Here is a 25,847-nt window from a genome sequence, read left to right as displayed (position 1 = left end):
GCCACCAGTTATTGATCCTCATATAAGGAGGGAAACAAATGATGAGTAGACATGCAAATAATAACTGGAATTTTTTACTCTTTGAGTCTGGATTTAGTGACCAACACTGGGAAAATCATGACATGGACTGATGATATTGAACAGATTCTGCCATTGTTCTATATTTACAGGAGCAAAGTGGTGGAAAAATTCCTGCCTTTTGGAGCAGTGAGTATTCCTGCTCCAGGTCTTCCTTGCTGCTCTCACCTGCATGTTCTTCATGAACTGATTTCTTAGACAAGGTCCTCGTTTCTGGTCTCCGGGTTTTTTCCCCTCTCTTGTACTGCCTTTGAGCTGTATGACATGTGCACTTGACCTCTGATTTGCAGAACTAGTGGAGAGAAGTCAATACAGGTGAAGAGACCCTTCTACACATGGGTGGCAGCAGGAGATCTGACCCTGCCATGGACTTGGCTGCGTTGGGCTCTGCAGAAGCCTCGTGAACTGCCTACATAGAACCGCCGTGGCTGTTGCCTATGCTTCAGTTATTTGTGTTGGGTTTGCAGTAGCTACTCCTGGTTGAACAGAGCAGAGTGCAGAAACTCTGGTTGTTTAGGTTGTCATGGGTAAACTCGGGACCTAAAATCAGCTTAAGCCCTGGAAGGTATCAGAAGAGGGTAGAAAAACATTCAGTTGCTCTGAATGGCTTTTAAATGCCAGCTTAACTGCCAGTAGATTTCTAGTCTATTCAGGGATAAGTGAACTCAGTTCAGTGGATGCTTCAGTATTTGCTCATCTTTGCTTCTGTTGGTGGTGACGAAATCTTCCAGGGCTCTGTTCTGTTTATTTCCTTGGGTTTTGGCACCCAACCAGGATTGCTGCTGCTGCTGCTTTTCTGGTTCACTAAACCTTTTCTGGAGACCCGTTGGCTCAGGATCCTGCTGCGGATCCTCAGTTGCAGTGCTGTGATTCACTTGTTCCACTCAAGTACTGGATGGCTGTGGTCTTTGAATATCTACATGGGGTTTTGGGTATCAAGTAATGACAGTTGTGGTTATGTTTTGGTGCTTGGGAACTTATTTGTTCAAGTGAGGGTGTAATGTAGAGGTGCCCAGTACCTGAAGACTTCAGTGGTAGGTTTCATGCCCTCTAATCAGGGAGGTACTGATTTCTTCTGAACAGGAGTAAGGTTATAAATGAGATTTTGTTTTTCAGTTGATCATCTCAGCAGCTGCAGTGAAAGGAAGAGTTATCAGTGAGCCATGAAGTATCTGCAAGGGGGTATCTGAGCTGTGGCAGGTATAACTCTGTATTAAACAGCCTTTGTTCATATTAAAACACTACATTTTAGCAGCTTATTAGCTGATAGTACTGCTAGTTGAAGGGACTCAAATTCATCCTCCCATCTATTTAGTCATTTCCAAATGCAAACTACTTACGAAAAATGAGCTTGTCAGGACAGGGATTTTTTGCTGACAAAGACTCTGCAGAAGTAGTAGCTAACTTGTGGTACGCTTGCTGGTTATAGAGGCTGTAACTTGTGCTATGGTGTGCGACAGGCTCTTGAAGATGCCTGTTTGGTGCCGAGCTGGTGCCTCTCCTTATCGCTTGGCCTGCTGAAACCACTAAACTGCCAGTGAATGAGGCAGGCTTCAGAACGACTCAAGTATTTACTTTGCATTTCCTCCTTTTTTTCTGAGCATAAGCAGGACTTCAGGTGTTTCACGATGATTTTTGTGCAGTATTTGGCATCAGTGCTCATAATTTCCTTTGACTCTTTATGTTGCACAACTAGAATTCCCCTTCCTCTCTGAACACAAAAATGGGGGTATGAATTAGCTCCTTAAACTTGTACTGTCAATTGGCTGAGACTCCCCACCTGAGAGTATCACTTCCATTCCATCCCTACAACTATGCAGGGTAGAGAGTCATTTAACATGTTAGTTTGAATTTTGGTTGTCAAAGTAAACAGGCTGAGTTCTGATAGTTTCCCAGCTGCTGGCAGAAAACTGAAGAGCTCTAAGAACCTGGACAATAGAGTGATGCTGCACAAAAGGGTTTCTCTCAGAGGCCTTTACCCCACAGCTGAACATCTTCCCTGTGTTCTTTATATCTGAACTTTGGTCCAATTAATTTGCTGCTGCTGTGAATGCCTTTTTAAGAGCAGTCAGATTGCTGTTTCCATCTTTGCTCTAGATTCTCTGAAAATAAACTTGAAAACTGTTTAGAACAGCATGTTTATTTCTACTCTGAAGAGAGCACATGATGATCTGTGTCTCTGTAGCTTTGCTTGGCCCAGTCTCCTCCTTGCCTTGTTGAGAGCTTGTGTGATTTCCATATTTGAGTTGGGTTTGTTTCCTCTTTTTGGTCACCTTTTTCTGGAGCATTCCAATGACATCATTGTGATGTCACTGACCACCTTCATTCTTTCTGGACTTTGTAATGGTGAGGGACTGGAAATACTGGGATGGAGCTCTGAGGCGGCTGGTGTTAAAAACAAAGCTCTGAAATGGGAGTTGAGCTGCTTCTCTTTTGTTTCCCCACCCCAGAGTAGGGAGCAGAGTTCTGGATGCAGCCGGGTGTTGTGCTGTGTGGTTGTGGGCATGTTGAACTTCATGCCTGAACCTGGCCTTCCTCTGGAAGGAGGTGGCATCACTGGGCCCAACAAAAGTTACTCTAGCTCAAAAATACCTTTTCTTTTTACTATAGGCTTTAAGGTTCTTCATAGCAGAACAGGTAATGTGTAACATCTGAGTGCTGGTAACAACAACTGGTTACTCATTTACATGATGATGCTGGATGACGTCTTTGGAAGTAAGGTCAGGTCCTTACAGGATAAAAGCTTTGCCATTAAAGTAAGGCCAAACCTGAGTCCACTCTGAAGTTACAAAGCTGTGTTTGTTAATGTGTTGAAGGATGGCTGTTTCGAGAGGTTGCAAGACTGAGGTGGTGCAGATGTCCCCCGGAATGTCACAGCCCTGCTGTTAAATAGAGCCTTGTCACAGCAAGTGTGAAGCCACTATCCTGTGGCAGAAGGGGTCGTATCAAACAGCAGCTTCATTTGCTAGGACAGAACATACTGATTTCTAGTTGTAACTGAGGAAACTTCCCTGATGCTGGTGTAATTGAGTGCTGTGGGCAGTACGTTCCAAATACATTGTCCAAAAGGGAATGACGTGCCAGTGAGCAGCAGGAATAGCTGCTGGTGTACAGGGTTGTGCTTAAATCCATATTTAAAGCTAGAGATGACATCTTGAAGACTCGGAGTACTTGAAGCTACTTGACAAGCGCTGGGTAGGAGGCTGTGGGTGGAAGCACTTGAGGCTGATGCTTCTCGCGCTCGGGTCCGCTTGCGCTGTGGCGCGAGGTGAATTTGCAACCTCCAACTTCTTGTATCATGTGGTTAGCTATTTGATAATAAAATTCGTGTTAGGGCCCTAATGTTGTGATGCTGAAAGGAAATACTTTGTTAAATGCTGTGTTTCTGTCATGGGGTGTTTATAAGGTGTTTCATTATAGAAGGAATGCATTTAATATTTCCACGGAACACAGTAGACTTGGTTGTGACAAAGCATTCCTGAAATCTGGCATAAGCCATCACTGCAAAGCTTTTGCAATTGACATGGTATTTGTTCCCTGCCTGCCAAGACATGTAATTCTGAATATAATAGAATATTTTAAGCATTATTTTAAATTTCAGCAGAACCAGTGTCTGTGAAGTCTCCAGAGGAACTTCAACTTTGCACTTAAATGACCCGTTTGCTTTTAGTGCTTCGGTTTTCGGTTAGGCCAGATGTAAATCTCATGGCTGGCCAGGAGTGAAAACATTTGATGCTGCTTTCTTTTGTCTCAACATCATTTTTCGAACATCACAACAAGGCAGCCTTCTCTCAGGGGCCTCGTGGAGGCAGATGGGGACTGGCATGCATTAGGGATGTTTTCAGAGTGAAACTGAAAACACTCTTTGTTTTTTAGCTGCTTTTAAACATTTGTTTCTGAAAGTGAGAAGCAAATAGTAAATACAGTTATTGCTGTTCCCTGTGGGTTTAATTTTAGTGAGCAGGACCCTACTTGCCATGCAAAGGAGGAGTGTTAGTTCTGCTATAAATTGCACTGGTGTGCCACAGAGAAGTTGTAATTGAGACTGCAGCGTTTGTGGCCCTTGATGTGAAACAATAGCTATTTTTGGGTGTTAAAGCATGATTAAAATGAAATGACAGCTTCCACTTTTATACTTATCTCCAACTCTGACTCCTTTGTTTTAGCCTTGTGTGAGTTAAAGATCATGGTAGGAAATAACCCCCCAGCCTCTGATGCTCTTTGTGTTCCTGTGATGTGTGGAAGCACAGAGTGGCCCTGTGGCTATTAAAAGAATATTTGACATTATTTTTGCTCGGTGCTGTTTGGCACAGTTAAATTTAGGAGCAAAGTGTGCAGGATTTCAATTTGACAGTCTCCACTTCTTGCCATTCAAACTGAGACCTGGAACACTTCACCATTTGTTTGAAGTGATGCCATTAAAGTAGCTGCATGTACAGCACCTCCCCAAGTGTCCCTGGGGTCTGTTGAATTGTTTTCAGCTTTCTGTTTTGAAAATAATCTTTCTTCCCCTTCACTTCATGAATGAGATCAAATAAGCAAGAATGGGGTTCTGCTCTTTGCTCCCATATGTAATGGAGCAGTTTAAGGAAGTCATTGTTGATCTCCAAGTTGTGCTCTTGCTGTAATAGTGGAAGCCCCTTCTATCTGGAGATTGTGGTTGCTCATTCCCCTGCTTAGGTAAGTCCATTTTGAATGGTTGGTAACTGGAAAAGTATCCAGAATTTATCAAAAGAGCTGTGACTTGCCATGGGAAGTAACTGAAGTCTGTGAATACATCTGTGTAGTTCTGTCTGTAACTTGCCTGCTCAGGGTCATGCTTCCAGTCCTCTTGACTTCTATTACGTGTGGAGTTGGAGTGATCTCAAAGTATTGCAAGTGATGTTTTCTGTTTGTGTCTGGCTGCACTGTATTACTGGCAGCTGTAAGGAATGTTTTGAGGATTTTCATTGAATCACAGGATGTTTGGATTGAAGGGACCTTAAAGCCCATCCAGTTCTGACCACTGCCCCGGGCAGGGACCCCTTCCACTGGAGCAGCTTGGTCCAAGCCCCTGTGTCCAACCTGGCCTTGAGCACTGCCAGGGATGGGGCAGCCACAGCTTCTCTGGGCACCCTGTGCCAGCGCCTCAGCACCCTCACAGGGAGGAATTTTTCTCTTGCATGTCTACAAGCACATAATGCTGCTGGATTTCATCAAGTCCTGCAGGAGCTTCAGCGATTCCAAGCAACCTGCAGCCTCATTCAGCATCAGACACATGGAGGGTTTGTAGCTACTCATTGGTGCCGAATGGTGCATTTGAGTGCAGCCTGGAATACAGATGCCTGTGTGTTTGCTGGGCTCCTGTAGGCTGTGGGTGCAGGAGGCTCCAGTGCCATGAGGATGTGACAGACCCTGCATAAGCTGGAGTAACACAGTTCTCTTAATTTGGTAGTGAAAATTGGGACAATATGTAAGTATCTTTGCCATCCCAGCTGTTTGCAGTTGGGAATGTTGAAAACCTCAACCTTGCCTGGCCTGTGTCTGTTTCCTTAGCTTGCTTTTAGCTTTTCATCTTGAGCCGGAAATACTGTTTCAATGCATGCTTTGAAGACTTTTTCCAAGGCTTCTGCAGTAGTTGAGTTTCACGTGTAACTTGGGTTGGTGGTGGTTGTGCTTCACAACTTGGTGTCTTTTCACAGTTTGAAATGCCTGTATAACCACAGCCACCCGCTCAGAAGAAGCCCCTTGTTTACATGGCATAGCAATGCTGGGTGATTATTTTTGGTATTCAGAGTGGCTCACTGTGGTTAGTGTTTGAATCACTGTATGTACGTAACGCTCCAGCAACTGTCTGCGTCCAGTCCTTTGCCTGTTTTTAGAGACAGAGAGCTTTTGCCAAATGTCAGGAATTGTTCCAGATCCGAAGCCTTACACAGATGACTTTCAGCAGTATCTAAGTCACTTGGAACAAGGAAAAGGCCAGTAAGCCATTGTAGCTGTGACTGTGTTGTGACAAGCTCTGGCACATCTGTGTGATGGCAAAAGGTTATAGATCTCTGGATGTACTGGGGAGAGGAACCAAATGATGCTGCTAGGGACAGGGAGCAACTGAGAGTGCTGTGGCAAGTGTTTCTTGCCCATAATTTAGGATTAACTGCATGGTAATCTTTGTACCAGCTACATCTGCTGCTTGGCCTTCTTTCTAGTTCCTGATCACTTTTTGGTGGTGCTCACTTACTCTGGCTGGCACATTAAGTTCATTTTCTAAAGCATTCTTGGTTTTGTGTCTTCCTCGGTTAAAACTTTTACATCCCAGAACACCATGTGGCACCTCTGTTTGCCAGGGACGAGCAGTGCAAGGATCCTCTCTTGGTCATCTGCTTCAAAATTAGGTCTTCTGGGAAAGTACTCATGGCTGATACGTAAAGGGATGAGAGAGAAAAGGTTTTGCCTATGACTTACTCTATTCTTTGCCTGACTTCCTTGTCTGAGGAGCCCTGCACGTTCTGTGACAACAGTAGTGTGCCTTTCTGTGTGGGGAGGGTGCCCCTTAATTCGCAGAAGATCAAGCTTTGATTGCTGTGTGATGTGAGGAATCTGGGAGCTGCAGGGAGGTAATCCCTGACGTGGGAAAGGAAAAGCTGGGATATTTGCGTATTGCCTTTACAGCCCTTCAGAAAAACTGTCTGTGCCTGATGGAATAATGTTTTGTGCCTGATTTCACAGATGAGGGATGAAGACTTGGAGCTCTGTTCTCCAGTGGGTAGACAGGATAGAGTAGGAGATCCTGGCTCAGAAGGATTCTGCCTGGGCACAGTTAAAGTCCTTTTGAAGTGGAGAAAACACACTGGAAAACATAGAACTAGAACAATCTCTGTAGTTGCACCTGAAAGTAGTCAAGTGGCAAAATAACAGATGAGTTTGGGTGTGAGTTCTGACTATTTTGTTCTTTAATATCTGCTTTCTCCTATTAAGGAGAAGGCATGAAGAGACTTTCTTCCAAGATAAAGAAATGAAAACTTTTAAGTACTTCTGAAGGCTTCTGCTTCCTGCCTGGTATTAGCAAGCGAAGGCGGCCTCTGGAGTGCGTTGAGTGAGCTGGTGAGTGTAGTACCCTGGCAAAGTGCATTTGTCCTGTTTACTTTAGCAAAACCTTTTCAGAGCCACAGAGGAAGTGGCTGGTGCTTGAACAACCCCATTACATAAAGATCAAGTCAGGACATACTTGGTTTTTACCCTTCCTGTGCTGCTTTGATGTGTGAGTGGAAGCTGCTGAAATAGTCACTGTGTAGGGAAGGCCAGGTAACTTCCTTTTAGGTTTTGCTTTGGTTTTCTGAGCTAAGGCTGGTAGGCTTCCGTTGCTGCTTGGCTTGTAACACCAACAGACTTGAGCTGTTCTGGTGCTTTGAGTTTCTTTGGGTACTGAATATCCCAAGCAGTGCTTCTTGTGTAGGGAGACTTCTACCTGCAGCCTGAAGTAGGGGCATGGTTGCATGTACGTTGGGCAGTTCCCATTCCCTTGCTGCATGGCTACAGCTGTTTGCAGGGACACATAATGAATGGGGTTGGTGAACTGATGAAATAGGCCACTCTCAGCCAGCCCCGTGCTTGTCCCCATGAGCAGTTGCTTTGCTCCATCTTCCTGAAGTGATGGTGGAGCTGCCCAACTCTTTACTGTCAGCAAAAGAAATGCACCTGAAGACAAGGCTTTGGTGGCCTGTTTTGGGTGCACATTGCATTATAGGTGTGTATATAACTTTTGAAAGAGCTCGGGGTAGTTTTTCCCAGCTCTGAGCCCCTCTGCAGCTGGTAGCGCTGGACTGTGTGAGTTCTTGTGTAACAAATACAAATACAATTGGCATTCCTTTGTCTGGCAGATGGAAATGTGGAGAAGGATTAGGGGAAACCAGGAGAATTCACTTGAGTAAACAGTCCGCCTTGCAGTGAGCTTTCCTCTGTGGGAAGGCTAACCTAAGAATAAGTTAACTCCTAATAATCTCTGTCCTAGGAAGTGTCAGGGATCTGAGAAATAGGGAAGTGGAAGGAATGGTCTGGAAAAGAGTTAAGGACCTCTGAGGTCCTCCATTCTCCTTAGAAGGGAGAATGTCTGAGATCCATGTCTCAGGGATAACTGAAGGAGACGTGATGAGGCCTGATGAGGTTAGACTCCAGAGTAGGTGCTCAGAAGTGACGGAGCTTCGCTGATCAATCTGCATTAAAACTAGGCTGAACAGCAGCTTTTAATTAAAAAGCTAGGGAGAAAAACACTCCAACATTCAGTTAGCAGCTTCACTTCTCTTCTGGGAGCTCTGACAGGCTCTAGTAAGCCCTGACCTAAGCTCTTGCCTTAGAGTGAAGAAAGAGGGTTCTCCTTCTGTGTTCCTCTTCACCTGAAGTGATCTTGGTGAATGCAGTTAGTGCAAAGTTTGGCTTTGTGTGAAGTGGGGGTCTTTGGGGTGAAATAGAAATGATTAATAAAGGAACAGTTTCTGTGACCTCCTGGATTTCATCAGTGCTGCGAGGATCTGATGAACAAATGCATCCAAGATCTTGGGTTTGATAGCAGTAATACTTCTGTGATGAGTGAAAGATATCTGAGCAAATTGAGGTGGTATTCTTGGATTTGTACATGTTTTATGTATGCATTAGCATGTTCTCTAGTAACCAGTCTGTTTTACTTGGTGAAATGATGTGTTTGAAACTTACTTATTTGTATTATTGAGAGCTGAAATTAATACTTGAAAATGTACTTTGCTGTATTTTTTTTATGCTGGATGGTGACTGTTGATAGTAAATGCAAGTGTAGTTCTGTATGGCAGTAAGCGTCAAGTATAATGTGATATAGGTCTTGGACTGTTGCAGTTTAGAAATGGAGGATACTCTGCCTTCCATTGGGAATTCTCTGTATTTAGGTACTGGAAGTGGGTTCAGAGATATTACAGACACTGGTAAGATGCTTGAGAAATTGCTAAGCTGCTTCTTGGCTCGCTGACTCTGTCATCTACTTTGTGTCGTTCCTGTTCAGGAACCACCTTCCTATCTGTGGTACTGATTTTTTTCAGCTGGGATCAGAGATTCTAGGAGGGGAGTAGAGGGTGAAGAATTGCAGTTGTCTTCAGGGATGCCTGGAATGGCTGAAGCTTGAGGGAGGGTGCTTGGGATGGTTGGGATCTCTGTCATTCTTGTGTGTGGCAGTGTAATTCCCCTCCCTGGTGTCCTGCTACAGCTTGCCAGGGTATCTCTGCAAGTGCTGTGGCTTGGGAGAGGCTGGTGCCAGCCTTTCCAGTGCACCTCACTGTGTGTAATTACTTACATTGGAACCCTTCATATCAGTTGTAAGGCAGGACTGACAGATGAGGTGGGTTTTTCCTTGTGCAGAAGCCCAGTATCTGATGACAGGCAGTAATATCTTAAGAAAGCAATAAGGGGAACCTTGTCATCTAGTGCACAGTCCATCAAACATGGAATTGCTCATTCAGGTTTGTTTCCTGGGGCTCTAGGTGCTCTGGAGGTTTAACGTGACAGCTTCAGAGACTCTTCCGATGAAATGAGTGCCGGTTTGCATAGAGGCAAGTCTTCAAAGTCCTTAAGTGAGAATAGGGAAGAAAAGTTGGAGGTTTCCACTTCTCCCCCGCTGCTGTATGATTTGTGACTTGTTATTTCTGTACTGAATCCCAACAGAGTGTTTCTCTTAACTCGAGGGAGCTCAGGTAGTCAGTTAAAAATACCTGCAGCCCTTAGAGACTGCAGTTACAGGTTTTGGGTGGATCTTGTGAAAGGATGGGAGCAAGACCGTACAAGAGAATTGCTGAACTCTTCATGCCTCCGGAACATCCTTTCTTCCAAGGTGGCTTCTTGTGGAGCCCTCAGAGGAAGAAGTTGTGGAGTGTAAACAGGCGAAATCTCTTTTTTGTAGAGGAAATCCCAGCTCATAAAGTTGGCTGCTGCCAGGACTCGGTTATGTTTGCTATAAAACTGAGTGAGACTAAATGAGTGGAGTATGGTGAATAAACTGCAAAGTCATCATTAAAAAATGGGCTGAGCTAGAAGAGGCTTGTTGGGAAGAGGATGCTGGCAGCTGGTCCTAGTGCAGATGCAGATCCTGCCAGCAGAAAGAAGTGCTTTTGCAGGTATAGCTGCTTTTGTGTGGGGAAGTGATAATGAGCTGCAACCACATCTGCTCTGGGGCTTTTGCCAATGCAAAGATGTTGCCAAAGATTACATCCCCAGGACACTGCTGCATTGGCAATGATTTCCTGGGCGTGTAGACTTAAAGAGTGTTAAGATGGCTAAATTATGTTTTCTTTGCTTGATTGAGAGTTACAGACTAAGGCACAGGTACCACTGGGGGAGATTTACTGCCCATTTATCAAAGTGACATCGTGCATACCAAGCATATTTTGCCAGTAAATCTGTCAAAGGGTTAAGCTTTTCCTGTTCTGTATTGTAGTGCAGTTTGGCAAGGCGGCCTCTTTCTGCTGAATGATGCAGAGATGGTCTGTGGGCAGGGGCTGCTGTTGGGAAATGGGAAGGTCTTGATAAGAACTGGGATCCAGTTGTGGAACTGGAGTGCTGAATGGGTGCTGGTTAAATCTGTGCTGAGTGGTATGGTACAGCACGGTGCACCCAGCTGCTTCTTGAGCCAGGTATGGTGTGCCAGGAGACAAGTTGAGGGCCTTTGTGTGGTGCTGAGGAGATGAATCAGCCCAAAGGAGGTGGTTTTCTTTTCTCTTTCCTAAAAACTATAGAGTGTGGTGATGCTTCAGAGAGTGGGTAAAACTCCTGTGGCCAAATGAAATGTGTGGAGAGGGAATGGTTCGACCAAGTGCATGCTGTTAGAGGAAGGGACAAAATGAGAAGCAATAAGGGACAGAGAACTGCAGAGAAATAGGCAGTGCTTGGATGGCCACCAAGCTGAGGCCTGGAGGGGAGAGATAAGGCGGAAGGATGTGAAGGATTTTTTTCTTCATCCAAATTCTCTAGTGCTCTTGTCAAGTGCCACTGGCTACAAATTCTTCATCTGAGCCCATGTTTTTCCTCAGTCACGTTGTCTCTGAAGGGGTGAACATGCCACCCGTGACCATGTCTCATAACACTTGAGCTAACCTGGCCGTTGCTGTGAGGGAAGTGTTCATTTGGGATGGTTTCTATTTAGCTCCCGTGGTAGGGCTTTAGCTCACTGATGTTTGTGGGTGCTACTGGATTGTGCTTGTGGCAGAAATGATCGTGCTGCACCATTTTCTTCTCCCTGTCTGTGTATCTGCTGGAAAATGTTAATGACGGTGTTCTGAACCGGAAGCTGGGATTCAGGACACAGGCTGCCCAGGCCTGTTATTTTAAGATGTTTGTGTAGTGAGTATTTCCCCCCGAGTACCTGACATGTGCTTCATGAGGTGGCCTGTCCTTTGGCTCCCATTCTTGTTAGCAGAGGAAGATGCTGTGTAATCAAGCACTGCAATAGCTGCTGGGGGAGAAGAACTCTGTGCTGGCAGTGCCTTTTGGGTAAGGCTCTGTTCACAGTTGGAAACAACTGATTTTGAGGAATCGGCAGCAGTTGTCCTGAGGTGATGGACAATTTGGCTGGATTATATCTTGTGTGATACCCAACTCACCTGGCTTTGAGCATGGTAGAATAGATGTTCTTTAGTGCCCGCTAACAAAAGCAGGTGGGAGCTGGAGCACCCAACAACTTCATGCTTAACACATTTATGCTGAACATAAATAATCTTGGGGGCTGATCCTCTGCTTGCACATTGGCTTAAGAGAGGACACCCTTTAGTCACCATCTGGAAGGACCTTTGAGACCAGGAAAAGGACAATTTGAGGGACCTTTGCAGAGAACTTATAAAACTTGATCCAGAAAATCAATCAGTTCTTTCTTTGGAAGCTGTTTGATCCTCCCGACAGAGCTGCTGTGGGAATCGGCTGTGGAAAAAGAGCACAAGTTACTGGGAATTTCCCCTTCCAGGTACTGCTGTGATGTTGGGTACCAGAAGAACACTCTCATCCTCTCCGTTTGCCTGATGTGTTCTGCACGCTTCAGGTTTGCCAGGGCATCATTATTTCTTCAAGTAATCTTATGAAAAAAAGTCTTTTGACATCATGACATATGACAGTGAAGGTGAAGTACAACTTCTGATACCTCCACTGATCTGCTAATAGCATCCTCCTGATTCTGACGGTGTCTTTGACCAGGTGATGCCTTTGAATGTGCTTAAAGCAGCAAATGTGATGTTTTGTTACCCTGAGGGCATGGAATATGCACAGAGAACTCCTGGGTACTGCTGATCAGTGAGTAGTTGATTTGGCAGGGCTAATATGACCTATTCTTTCCATGGCATGAACTGCTGGACCCAGAGCTGGCAGACAAAGAGCAATTGTGCTACCTGACATGAGGAACAGGGCCAGTCTCCTATGGATGCATCAAGCCTGGGAAATGGGTACATCCTATAGAATGGTTTGGGTTGGAAAGGACCTTAAGATGATCCAGTTCCAGCCCCCTGCCACGAGCAGGGATGCCTCACACTAGACCATGTCGCCCCAGGCTCTGTCCAACCTGGCCTTCAATGTCCAGCCTGGCTCTGGACCAGAACCTGGGAATGTACAATGCTGACTGGGGTGAAGTTAATGTACCGATACATATCTGAGTGAGGGAAGAAAAGCAGAGAAAGCGTTTTTGAGACTTCTGCAAAATGATCTAAAGGAAGAAGCGATTGTACAGTTCTAGCTTTACTCCTCTGTCTGTTCCTGCCTGCAGACAGTTTCTGTAGCTCAGGACAGACCTGTGCTTTCCCTGAAACCCAAATGTGGTGCTTTGGGTTGTTTTCCTTGTACCAACTTGACGGGTAGCTGACCTGACATATGCCACTTCCAGTCTTTCCAACACTGACTAATAAAAGAGCCTATAAAAAAGAAAAGCGTGTTTCTGTCTTGCCAGGCTCACAACGTGGTGATGGTGAGGACACATCTGTAGAGGCTGGCAGTGTTCCCACCAGCTACTCTCTGAAATGTGATGGTTGGTACCCAGCTGAATAGAGCCCCCAGATAATAGTGATGATGCAGATGGGGTTAGGTCCTGAGCAGCCACTGCCCTCAGGATGTGTCTTGCACATAGAGCTTTTGGAAGAAAGATGTCAAACCCTTTTATTTTCTTCAACATGCGAAACAGTAGTTCTGGGTTATGCTTTCAGTTGCTGGTGAGATAATGGGGGAGAAAAGTGGGACCTCTGGCTCTGCCTTGTGTGACATTATACCATGATACGGTTTAAGGTCTTCAGCGCAAGAAGACGTAGGGAGTCTGGAGATGGGGAAGAGCCAGAGCTGCTGTGGCTGACTCATGGCTCTCAGCAGACTGATTTCACAAACAAACCCCTTGGGAGCAGGTCCTTGTTGGCTGAGTTGTGCTGACTCAGGTGTCTGACCCTGCATTGGGTTAAAATAAACCAGCAACCCCTTAACTGGGGTCAGTTCCTCGACCTGGTTCACTTGTGACTGTGCAGGCAGTTGGGTTCCCATCACTGAGCAGCTGGTGGCTGAGCCAGGAGCCAGTGGTTGCATGAGCTTGTGTTGCTGCTGAAATAAATACCTTCCAAGCTGCTGCTGCTTGATCTGGTGGCAGTGGGATGCAGCTCCTTTGGAGCAGGCTCTGAAGAGCACGTTTTACTGCCTGCTTAGTTGCTGCCCTATTTCAAAGTAAAATAATAATCCAAGTTGCTGGTATTTTATCTCACAGGCAGAAATAGAGCTGGGGCATAGCTAAGCTGCTCTGGATTTCTGGAGTCTTCCTCAGGGCTTCTAAAATCTAGCGTAAGGGAAGAGATTTCTTACTTGGTGCTGACACCCTCCACTCTGGGGCTAAACTGAGGTATTTTGGTACCTATTGCCCAGTCGCCAAACTAATCCACCCTCATTCAGCATCACTGTTTCTTTCTGTGGCAAAATGTGCTTTTGCATTTCTCTTGAACCAACACAATGTTTTCTTCAAGCCCAGCATTAGTGAGTTGTCACAGCAGTTTGGGACAAGAATTAAGACCTTACTTTTGTCTTTCGTAGAGACTGTGCAGGGCTGAAAATATCAAATGCTGCTTCTTTCTGCTGTTGGGCATTGTGGTGATATGGAGAAGAGCAACAGTTCTCCTGTTTGATGGAGCTGCATCCATATGTGCTACATGTGTAGGAACTGTGCAGTAACTTACCTGGTGGCCAAAATAAAGTGTATTGAGGTGAGAACTTTTATAGGGTTGGGGTCCTAGAATCATAGAATCCCCGACTGGTTTGTGTTGAAGGGAGCTTAACCCTCATCCAGTTTGAACTCCCTGCCACGGGCAGGGACCCCTTCCACTGGAGCAGCTTGCTCCAAGCCCTTGTGTCCAACCTGGCCTTGAGCACTGCCAGGGATGGGGCAGCCACAGCTTCTCTGGGCACCCTGTGCCAGCGCCTCAGCACCCTCCCAGGGAAGAGCTTCTGCCTAAGAGCTCAGCTCAGTCTCCCCTCGGGCAGGTTCAAGCCATTCCCCTTGGTCTGTCCCTACAGGCCCTTGTCCCAAGCCCCTCTCCAGGTTCCCTGCAGCCCCTTTAGCACTGGAGCTGCTCTCAGGTCTCCCCTTCAGGAGCCTTCTCTTGTCCAGGCTGCCCCAGCCCAGCTCTCTCAGCCTGGCTCCAGAGCAGAGCTGCTCCAGCCCTCGCAGCATCTCCATGGCCTCCTCTGGCCTCGCTCCAGCAGCTCCACGTCCCTCTTGTGCTGCTGCCCCAGAGCTGGATCAGGGCTGCAGGGGGGGTCTCCCCAGAGCACAGCAGAGGGGCAGGATCCCCTCCCTGAGCTGCTGCTCACGCTCTGGGGGTGCAGCCCAGCACACGGGGGGGTTCTGGGCTGAAGCGCTCACTGATGCTGGGTCATGGGGAGCTGCTCCTCAACACCCCAAGACCTCAGGGCTGCTCTCGATGCTGTCTCTTGATAAAAGGGGAAAAAGTGTGAGGGATCTTGGAGAGACGTGGTGTGTAATGTCAAGAGGGAAAAGGGTTGTAATATACTTTGAGGTCACTGCTTGTGGGAGTTACAGTCTGAGGATGAGCAGGGGAGGGGACTAAGTGGTGTTAGTGATGGGGACACAGAGCTCTGATTGCTTTGTTTCAGTAGTGATCTGTGTTAACGTTGGTTTCTCATCCTACCAGAAGCAGTGTTGGAAGGCACTGGATGTTGACCGAAGGTTTGGCATGAGAGGAAAGTGGTGATTCCCAGGGACCCAGACTCTATTTGGATGAACCTGCAGGTCCTTTACATTTAGGGCAGCCAAAACTCTTTTGGGGCTTTTAATAACACCTAAAGACAGCCTAGCTGCAGTGCTGCGTGCTGTTTCTTCCTCCGCAGTGGGAGATACTAAGGAGCTACTGAAATAGTAAACTGGAGGAATTATATGGAAATGATGCCATCACCTTCTCCTACTCCTTTAAGGCAAGTCTTTGCAAATCCATGAGTGGGAGGCAATGGGTTGAATAAACCCATTCTGAAACGTACTCTGGCGCCCATGTGCTCCCACTCCAGTTCTCTCTCAGCACACCCGCTATAGTTGCTCAGCGGCAGCTCTGGAAGCTATAGCCATGGCTTGTGGTGCTTTACACACCTCTGCTGAGCATTTGCTTGTGTTGGGGTTTCTTGTGCTGGGAGACAGCAATGGGAGAGAGATATGTGGGTGATAGTGCCTTTGTGGGCAGTGAAACAACAGTGCTCTTTCATCTAGAAGAATGGAAAGTGAGGTGGCTGTGAGACCATGGACATTTGGAGATCTCTTGTTCCCTAGTCCTGAAGGAGTGTCCAGTGACACAATCTGCTTGGGTTCACAGGGTCTCGGCTCTGTAAAGGGTTGACTTTATGCTCCAGAACTGTAGCAAAAGGAAGCAGAAACCAAAATGTTCTTCAAATCAAATATGTAAAGTAAGGGTTAACATCTCTGTGTTCTGTCATCCAACCATAGATATGGTGTGGAAGCAAGTGCAGCTGAAATCTTGGGAAGCACCTCCCCTGATGGTAGCCCATATGCAGTGTTTCATTTGTGCTGAGCTGGAGCTTCTGCAGCCACACGAGAGCCAGTGCTGCCCAGCACACTTCAACAGCATGGCAGATCCGGCCTATCTGCTTTCAGTTAGAAGCATCACAGTGTGAATTCAGTTGTTGAGCTTCCAAATTTGCTAATTCATCCCAGAGTTGTTGCTTTCAGGATGGTTTTTATTCCTGCTTTTAAAAGCTTGGTTGGACAATGGATCTTTGTTGCGGCTCCTAATCATTAACCTGAAAACTTTCCAAAAGGCTCAGAGAAAATGTAAAGCAGCTGACTGCTTCATTTCTGGCTCTTGAACCCATTAACTGCAGTAATAGAGCTCTCTCCAAAGTTGTGTTTTATTCCCTTCCTCTGCTAGGAGGATGTTCATCAGAGCTGGAAACAGCCGGTGAAGTGCATGCAGGTTACTACAAACAGGCTGTAATATCCAGCTGCCGTTTGCTGCCATCACAGAATGGTGCTAATTGTGCAAAAGTTAATTTTGAGACTTCAGAGGTGATGTGTGAAGGGAAGTTAATGAGATGGAGAAAGATGTGGGAAGCTCCGGGGATGATCAGCGCTGGAGCTGAAGCCTGGGTGTATGTTAATGGGAAGCTACAGTGCAGTGGTTAATGCCGGCTGGAGGACAGCAGTGACAGTGGTGACTGGCAGTGTCACAAGGAAGTAGCCTGGCTCATGTGGCGTTGCTTGGACATGCCCATAGCAGGAAACAGGTAAACTGGGGTGATTCAGAGGTGGTGATTTCAGGTCACTTAGCATAACTTCAGTGGGGCTGTAGGAAGCTATATCCTTAGTGGGTTTGTAGGGAATGGCTGATACTGAAGTTGCTCTTATTGCTTACAACAGGGGTTTGGAAGATGGGAACTGTCTCAGATCCACCTGTGTGTGGTATTGGCCCTGTGACCCGTGAGATGGCTGATGGCAAAATGTACTGTGGTGCGATTGCTCTCCTAAGCCTCAGGGGATGGCTGAGGAGAGGAGTATGGATGGGTGGTGGCAGACTGGTGCCTTCAGCTGCTGTCCTCGTCTTCTCACAACAGCCCTCTCATGTTCTGTCTGTAACCAAGCCAGGGAATATTAGATTACATGAAAGTTTTCCAGCAGCTTTTCCAAGTGTTCAGTTGGTGGTGTTTAAAAACTAACAAGTTTGATGATACCTCTTTAGGAGATCACATCGTGGAGATCACACATAGATCTCATCTTCTACACTCGGGTCTTGGGAATTGTATTGAACAGCTAGAAATGACGTTTTGTGCGTGTAAGATTTCCTCCACCAGTGTGTGCAGTAGGTCACCACCAAGCAAAACTCTTCTGCTTTGCTCTCAACTGATGTGAAACCAGTCAGTGTCCTGCTGGGGAATTTCAGTGCGGTTTCTTGTCCCTTGTGCACACCCATGCGATAGAACTGTGGATGTAGCAGGGGTTTGAACCATTTACAGAGGCAAAGCCACTATTTCTGATGTGCCTAATTCCTGAATGCAAAAGCAATTGTGTAGAAAACCAAACTGGAAGCGGTGTCAAACCCGTATTGTTGTCCTGCATCGGGAACTGGGACAGAGATGCTGCAGTTGGGATGAAAACTGTTGGAATGCAAAAGCTGCCATGTTTAGAAAACAAAACCGGTCATGAAATGGAAAGAAACAACATGAAGAGTTTCCCAATACTGTGTCTCAAGGAGGTGGGAAAGGATTTCGCTGCAGAACAGAACTGGGGTTGTTCTCAAATGGTTTTTACTTGCAGTGAATGCTGGAGTTGAAACGGGAGCTTGCTCTCAGCATGGGGTGAGAGCTGAGCTCTGGAATATGCTTTTCTCAGTAATAACTGCAAGAATTAACCCCAGATGGAGGAAAACGTGAATGGATCAAGTACAGCAAACTGTCAGTCAGCAAACTGTGCTGCTTGAGAGCTCCGATTTAAGCTGATGTCCTAATCAGCTATAACTTATAATTCATGTATGCATTTAAAGTGCATCCAAGTTCCTCATTCCAATTCCTACTCATTTTGACAGCAAAAAGAATTCAACTCGAATGGTAGTGACCAAGCTTCCACTTCAGTTAAATCCTATTAAATTAAGGAGTTTTCTTTCCATTAATAGTGCTTTTTTGGAGAAGTCCAGAGCTTTGCAGGGTTCCCCATCCCAGTGCCTCCCACTTGCATTGGTGTGCTGGAGCATGGCAGCATAGATAAGAGTAAATGTAAATACCTCCAGCTAAAAGAGGTGGGAAGTGGGATCTGTGTGAAGCGCACCTGGGGCTTGGCTGCTTTGTTAGCCTAAACCCAAAATCACTACTGAGAAAACCACTGCCTGGTTCTCTCTGGGCAGAGCTGTGTTGTGACTGGTTTGTGAGCCAGGGAGTCTCTTAAATTGCCCTGAGAATTCCAACAAAATGGCTGCTTTCCTCGGGATTCCTTCCTCTCTGGATATCAACAGGCTCTCAGAGGTCTTCCTTGGCTTCCACATGTACAGTTTATTGAGTGGCTGCTGTAAATGGGATCTGCTGCTTCAGCTTTCATCGAAGCACGTTGGGAGGAGGGAGCATTTGAACGTGTTGGTTTTCCCATTGCTTGTGCCTGTTCCTGGCTGCTTCCCTCATGAAAATCCGTCTCTGTAACCAGAAGCTACCCTTTGTCAACGCATGCTTCTCCCTGCTGCAGCTTCAAGCCTACGTAGTAATCCTGGCTGAGCGGCAGCATAGCCTGTTCGTAGCTAATCTTGGTGGTGTGAGACAGTAATCCTGGTGCTAAAGGAAGAGCCCACCCAGTTCCAGAACACAGAAGCTACAGGAATCCAGTGTTGTTTGAATGTTAGAATCATAGATTCATGGGGTGGTTTGTGTTCAGGGGACCTTAAAGCTCATCCAGCCCCAGCCCCTGCCACAGGCAGGGACCCCTTCCACCGGAGCAGCTTGCTCCAAGCCCCTGTGTCCAACCTGGCCTTGAGCACTGCCAGGGATGGGGCAGCCACAGCTTCTCTGGGCACCCTGTGCCAGCGCCTCAGCACCCTCACAGGGAAGAGCTTCTGCCTGATACCCAACCTGAACTTCTCCTGTTTCAGTTTGAACCCATCACCCCTTGTCCCATTGCTGCAGTCCCTGATGAAGAGTCCCTCTCCAGCATCCTTGTAGCCCCTTCAGACAGTGGGAGCTGCTCTGAGGTCTCCACACAGCTTCTCTTCTCCAGGCTGAACAGCCCAACTGTCTTAGCCTGAATTGTTGCAGCTCTGGGCAGAGTGAGTGTCCAAAGTGGCTGTGGCGTGGCTGATGAAGGGCTGTAGCACAACTGGTGCCAAACCAGCTGGAAACAGCAAATGGTTTCCCGACAGAGTTACAGGACATAGGTGCTGTGCAGCAGTAAACCTTTCATTGTGATAGATGTGGGATTTTGGGCTCCAAAGCTGCTCCCAAATAATTGAGGTAAGCGTGGGCATGGAAGCAATGAATGTGGAGCAGCTCTTTCCTGGTACCATGTTGGTGTCTTGCCTTGAATTGGAACAGTCCTTCATGCCAGAGGCTTCTGCTTTTGTATTTCACTGTGGTTTACGTTATGCAAACCTCCCCCCCTGTCTCCAGTCTTCCCAGTTTAAGGCTGGCTTGGGTTGTGTTGCTGTCCCCCTGCACACAAGCAAGGGCATAAAGTTAGTATTGAACAAATGCTGCTGTAGGCAGAGGAAGCTAAAGCCCCCCAAGCCAGGAGCAGCTACCCCTTGCGCCCTACTTGTGTTAGAAACCACCGAGCCAACAGTGCTGCTCTCTGGAGGATAATCCCGAGTTCTGGAGAGCTGCAGTGGCTGTGTTGGGGAAAATGGAGGAGGCACAAACAAAATGAGATCCCCTTGTTCTTTGTGACCACTTTGTGTCCTTTGGTGGGGATATGTGCTGGGTTTGCCTTGTTGATGTTCGCTTTAGACCGCTTCAGTTCCTTGTTATCATGACATAACTTACCCTTCAGTGCAGGGGAACCTGTCTGTTGTCTTTAAAAAGTCAGCCAGAGACCACCTCTGTTTCCTGTTAGTCTCTGAAGTGATAAATGGGTATTCCCAGAAGTGTTAGTCCAGTGGCCAAGTGGGCTGCTGTGGCAGGAGATAGGACAAGGCTTGCAACAATCCTGCTGGTGCCTGAGGAATGAAGGACATGGGTGGTTTTGTACAGCTGGCACAGGGAGCCCAGAGAAGCTGTGGCTGCCCCATCCCTGGCAGTGCTCAAGGCCAGGTTGGACACAGGGGCTTGGAGCACGCTGCTCCAGTGGAAGGGGTCCCTGCCCATGGCAGGGGTTGGGACTGGGTGAGCAGCACAGACCAGGCTGTGATTCTGTGATCTCTGGGCTGAGTGGGGCATCCTTGTGTTTGGGTAGAGCTGTGTGTTTGACTGTCTGAAACTCGTAGCTCCAGAGCATGGCCGGGGTGTCCTGTGCTTCATAGATGTGGGCATGCTGGAAGCGTTACGTAGGGAGATCTGAACGTGATGCTTGTGGGGCACATTTAGCCTGAGACTTCCTGGGTTTAGGCAAGACTTGTCCTAGGCCGTGGATATCCTTTACAAACTGGATGTTGTGCTGCCTACAGGAGCTGGTATCAGCATAACTGAGAGAATCTGGAGATGAGCTGCTTGTTGCCTAAAGTATATTTTCATTTTGTATTCATTTGCTCAAGGAACATGCCTGTTTGTGAGCCACTGAGAGCCCCTTTAGGTACTCCTATATCATTCCAATAGTATTACAGGAAAAGATGTGGTGGAGACCCAAGTACAGGACAGATCCAAATCTAAGGCCCTCAAAAAGGCTGCAGTCTTCTTTTCTGAAGCCGGACCAGCCTTTTGGTGAAGGAGACCCTTAAGTTCCCATATAGCTGCTTGGTGGCAGGGCCGACATGAAGCAGTTCAACTGCTTCCCTGTGTCTGCAGTGCTGGGTGGGATCAGGGAGTGATGCTATCAGGAAGCTTTATCTTGATCTCTTTTCTTCTCTTTAAATGGGGTCCCATGCTGGGTTGGCATCATTCCTGCCTGGCTGCTGCACCTTGAGCAGTGTTGGCTGGGCAGAGTGCCGCTTGTCCCCATGGCCAAGGCAGAAGGTGAGGATGCAGCTCCCAAGGAGACACAACCCATGCAAAGACCATCCTGTTGCTCCAAGGGCCTCACACCCTGCCTCAGGCTATATACTCCATGTGTCTGTGGTGTATCAGCTTGCTGCTTTGGCTGAGAGCTGTAAAGAAAGGGGAAAGTAATTCCAGCCTGGAGCTGCACCTTTGCTGTGTGCCATGCAAGGGAATGTAGGGTAAATCCACCCTGAAGTGGGATTCCTCCTTAGCAGCAGCTGCAGTGCCGTGATCCCTGCTCCTGCGACTGCGGGGACGGTCAGGGTGCGCCTTGCTGCTTGTGATGCCCAAGCCCGTGTGGCTTCAGCAGTGTGGTTACAGGTGGGAGCGGGGATCCACGTCACCTTGGAGCCTGGTTCCACAATGGGCTGTGGCTGCCCTGTGACAACAGCTTGGCAATGCTGGTTTCTGTTTTGTTCTGCCTCATGTTGTGTATTGGATTTACTGTCCCAGCTACTTACGGGGATCCACATGGACTGCATCAGGGATCTGGTCTAACCTTTCTAAAGCTGCTTTTGTTCACGTGGGCTTTTTAAGCTGGAAAAATTGCTTAATTTGTCCTTAAACAAGCTGTACTGGCAGATGCTGCGAGGGCTGGAGCAGCTCTGCTCTGGAGCCAGGCTGAGAGAGCTGGGCTGGGGCAGCCTGGACAAGAGAAGGCTCCTGAAGGGGAGACCTGAGAGCAGCTCCAGTGCCTAAAGGGGCTGCAGGGAACCTGGAGAGGGGCTTGGGACAAGGGCCTGTAGGGCCAGGCCAAGGGGAATGGCTTGAACCTGCCCGAGGGGAGACTGAGCTGAGCTCTTAGGCAGAAGCTCTTCCCTGGGAGGGTGCTGAGGCGCTGGCACAGGGTGCCCAGAGAAGCTGTGGCTGCCCCATCCCTGGCAGTGCTCAAGGCCAGGTTGGACACAGGGGCTTGGAGCAAGCTGCTCCAGTGGAAGGGGTCCCTGCCTGTGGCAGGGGTTGGAGCTGGATGAGCTTTAAGGTCCCTTCAACCCAAACCAGTCTGTGGTTCTATGGTTATAAAACACACTGGAGAAGGAGAGAAGTGTCAGTTTTTTATGGTATGAACAAGAAGACTCGTTCTTTGTGCTTACATTTTGACCCTGGGGCTTTATTTTGTTGGTGCCGCTTCTGAAAGATGCTGTCCCCTCCTGCCCTCTACCTTGTGCTAGTGCTGCTGTTGGCATGGTCAGGCAGCCAGACAGATCAGGAAACCAATTCAGTGCAAAGACAGCTTACAGGAAAAGAAGACAAAATGTCTTCTAAAGCAGTAATGTGCAGCATTGCAGCTTAAGCTGGCTGTGTGAGCATGGTCTGGTGAGCGTGGGACGTGCAAGCATGGGGTGGGATTGCCTCTTGGGGTGGCAGCATTGGCTTTTGGCAGCTTCAAGCTGTAGCTGTAGCCTGTGGGCTCAGAAAATCACATTGCTGGTTTATGTCCTACTTTTCAACAGCTTCACAGTGTCCATTGACAATCTGCCCTAAGGGGAACTTCCATTTTGGTGTCAGATGGCAAAGGACACGTAGGCCCTCACAGGGGGCACTCGCTGCTGCCTCTGTTGCATGTAAATGGTCTGAAAACTGAGCTCAGAGAGTCTGGATTTGGGGAGCTAAAGCATATGTGGTGTGTTCCAGTTGTGAACTCATATAACCAAACCCTTGGCTGGGGATACAGATTTAGTTTGAAGAAAAACTTGTACCCAGTGAAAATCATTTATTTTTGGTCCTATTCCTGACCTTTCTGAGCTGTATTTCCTGTTTTTAGTTGTATGATCACATAGTATTTTCTGGATCTTGGGGTGCTTCAGGAATATCTGGGGACCTCAAAGGACATTGTCTTACACTGGCAGTCAGTTCTGTTTGGGTAGAGCTGTTGGCCCAACTCTGGTTGGGGCTGGGGCAAACAAGGACCATACTTGTTCTGCAAGTAGTGTGGAGGTTGTGGCAAAAATGAATAGGAGGGCTGGCAATTAGCTGCCTTTCCTGTGGCCCTTTACACACACCGTGTAAGCACAGGGGACGTGGAGCTGTTATCAATTATTTCTTGTTTTTCTTCTCTTTCCCTAGAATCCAGCGACTATCACCCGAATCCTGCTTAGCCATTTCAACTGGGACAAAGAGAAGCTGATGGAGAGGTAAGCAGCGCTCGTAGCATGTGGCCACATTGCACTAGAGACCTGCAAGAAATGTTTATTGCCAGGTTAATGTGAGACTGAATGGCTGCACAGTGTATGGCAGGAGGATCTCTTGTGTAAGCTCCTTTAGCAGTCTTTTCTGACTAAGAGTGACTCCTTGGTTTAATATTATTCGTACCTATTAGGTGTCAGAGAAGTTGTGGAGGTTACTTGCCCAACAGAGGAAGGGCTGCTGCCAGTTGAAACACATACAGGCACAGCATGGTCAAAACAAGCTCTGGAGAAAGGACCAGGTTCCTGTCACCTTGCAGCTGTTCCAGATTCGGGTTCAGTTGCTCTTGCTTGTCATGCTGTGTGTGTATTCCTGACATGTGTGATAGTCTTGCTGCGACTGAACTGTTCTTGACTAACGAAGGGTACTGGTGAAGTACATCTGCCCTGTTTTCACCTTTGCAGCTCTAGGTTTTTCTTTAGTGTGTGTAAATAATGGCTTGAATTTTGCCTCTTCCCCTCATAGCAGCGCGGTTTATGGTTGTTTCTCATGTTTGATTCCCAGCTCCTGGGGAATGTTAGTGCTACAGATACTTTTTATAGTTTGTTATTTCACAATGGAGGCTAAATCCAGCTAAAGTGGTAATGCATTTGGGTATTTCAGTGCCACTGTTGCTGTTGGAGAGAGTGTGAGGGAGCTGGAGAACTCAGTTTACTTGTAGAAGCTGGGAGGAGAATTAGTCTGGACCAGAAGGAGCAACAAAGGCGGTACAGGTGGTCTTTGCTGGTCTTAACAAGTGTTAGGAGATCCAAATCATGGAATCATGGAATGGTTTGGGTTGAAGGGACCTTAAAGCTCAACCAGCTCCAACCCCTGCCCCTGGCAGGGACCCCTTCCACTGGAGCAGCTTGCTCCAAGCCCCTGTGTCCAACCTGGCCTTGAGCACTGCCAGGGATGGGGCAGCCACAGCTTCTCTGGGCACCCTGTGCCAGCGCCTCAGCACCCTCACAGGGAAGAGCTTCTGCCCAAGAGCTCATCTCAGTCTCCCCTCGGGCAGGTTCAAGCCATTCCCCTTGGCCTGTCCCTACAGGCCCTTGTCCCAAGCCCCTCTCCAGGTTCCCTGCAGCCCCTTTAGGCACTGGAGCTGCTCTCAGGTCTCCCCTTCAGGGGCCTTCTCTTGTCCAGGCTGCCCCAGCCCAGCTCTCTCAGCCTGGCTCCAGAGCAGAGCTGCTCCAGCCCTCGCAGCAGCTCCGTGGCCTCCTCTGGCCTCGCTCCAGCAGCTCCACGTCCCTCTTGTGCTGCTGCCCCAGAGCTGGATCAGGGCTGCAGGGGGGTCTCCCCAGAACACAGCAGAGGGGCAGGATCCCCTCCCTGAGCTGCTGCTCACGCTCTGGGGGTGCAGCGCAGGACAGAGTGCAGTGAGGGCAGAAGGACTCAGTGTCTGGCAGGGCTGTTTGATTTTCGGTCCCTTTTTCCTTTGCCTGGTGCTTAGGTACGAGAAGACAGGCTGCTCTGTGGTCTGTAGAACAGAAACACTCATTGGTAGTGCTTTTGAAATGCGAAACACACCCATAGGTGCTCTTTGCTGAGCTCTGGTAGTTTGGTACTCCTCCATGCAGTGTGCAAGTGTGGAAGAGCAACAGATATTCAATCTGCTAGTGGATGGTTTTGGAGTTTAGATATTTCTGCTCTGGTAGGATAATGGATTTAGGACACCTGTAGCCCTCTTTGTGTCACATCTTTGGTTACTGATGATGCTCGGAGGTGTCTTTTATGTTTTATTTGGCCTAATTTGTTGGGTTTTTTGGGTGGTTTTTTTTTTTTTTTCTGAGGTGATTGTACTTTTGAAAGCTATTACTTTATTTTCCCAAGATTGACCTCTTTTAGTTAATGTTGGAAGTATGAACACTTTGGGTTAGAAATACAGTCACATTGAGGCTATTTAACTCACACTGCAACTGTTAAGCATTCTGATTTAGTTCCTTCCCTGTAACATAGGTCAGTTCACTTCTGTTGTTTGAGTTTCTTGTGCTGGTTCTTTTGGTCAGGCCAAAGTTCACTCTCCTTGGCTACCTTTGAGGTACCTTGACATGAGTGTGCTGAAATGTCACCCCTTCTGTAGGCCTTTTTCCTTCTCACTGGAAACTTGTTTAAGGCTTTCATCAATTAAAACAATAAAATGGGGCTGGGGGTCTTTGAGAGAGGGGTGTCAGCACCTCGATGGGAGGTATTATTGGGAAGCTTTTCCCAGTTTCCAAGCAAAACACTTTTAAGTACATATAAATATTTACAGAGTCAACAGGTCAGCATTTACTCCTGGTACATATTCATTAAAATACTTATCTTAATTCTGTAGGACTTCCCGTGTGAGTAATGTAATACCTGACCCTTGCTTGTGCAGACCTATTGTACACAACTCACACTTCTGGTGCTGATTATGTCCTTTTGTGTTAGAAAAACACCAAAACACTCTCTCTCAAGTAGCTGGTGCTGCTTTCTGTCAATTCTTCACCGAA

The 25,847-nt window shown here is 47.4% G+C and overlaps 1 protein-coding gene across 1 annotated transcript in view; it reads left to right on the top strand.

The window, feature by feature from the left end:
• Positions 1-25,847, top strand: part of ARIH1 (ariadne RBR E3 ubiquitin protein ligase 1) — a 60,347-nt gene that overhangs the window by 1,724 nt on the left and 32,776 nt on the right. Inside the window, exon 2 of the mRNA XM_065687943.1 lies at positions 23,272-23,339. Within this exon, the coding sequence (XP_065544015.1) occupies positions 23,272-23,339 (68 nt within the window). The remainder of the gene's footprint in view (positions 1-23,271; positions 23,340-25,847) is intronic.

Source organism: Lathamus discolor, chromosome 8 (genome assembly GCF_037157495.1).
Source record: "Lathamus discolor isolate bLatDis1 chromosome 8, bLatDis1.hap1, whole genome shotgun sequence".
NCBI lineage: Eukaryota > Metazoa > Chordata > Aves > Psittaciformes > Psittacidae > Lathamus > Lathamus discolor.
This window is presented reverse-complemented; position numbering and strand designations above follow the sequence as displayed.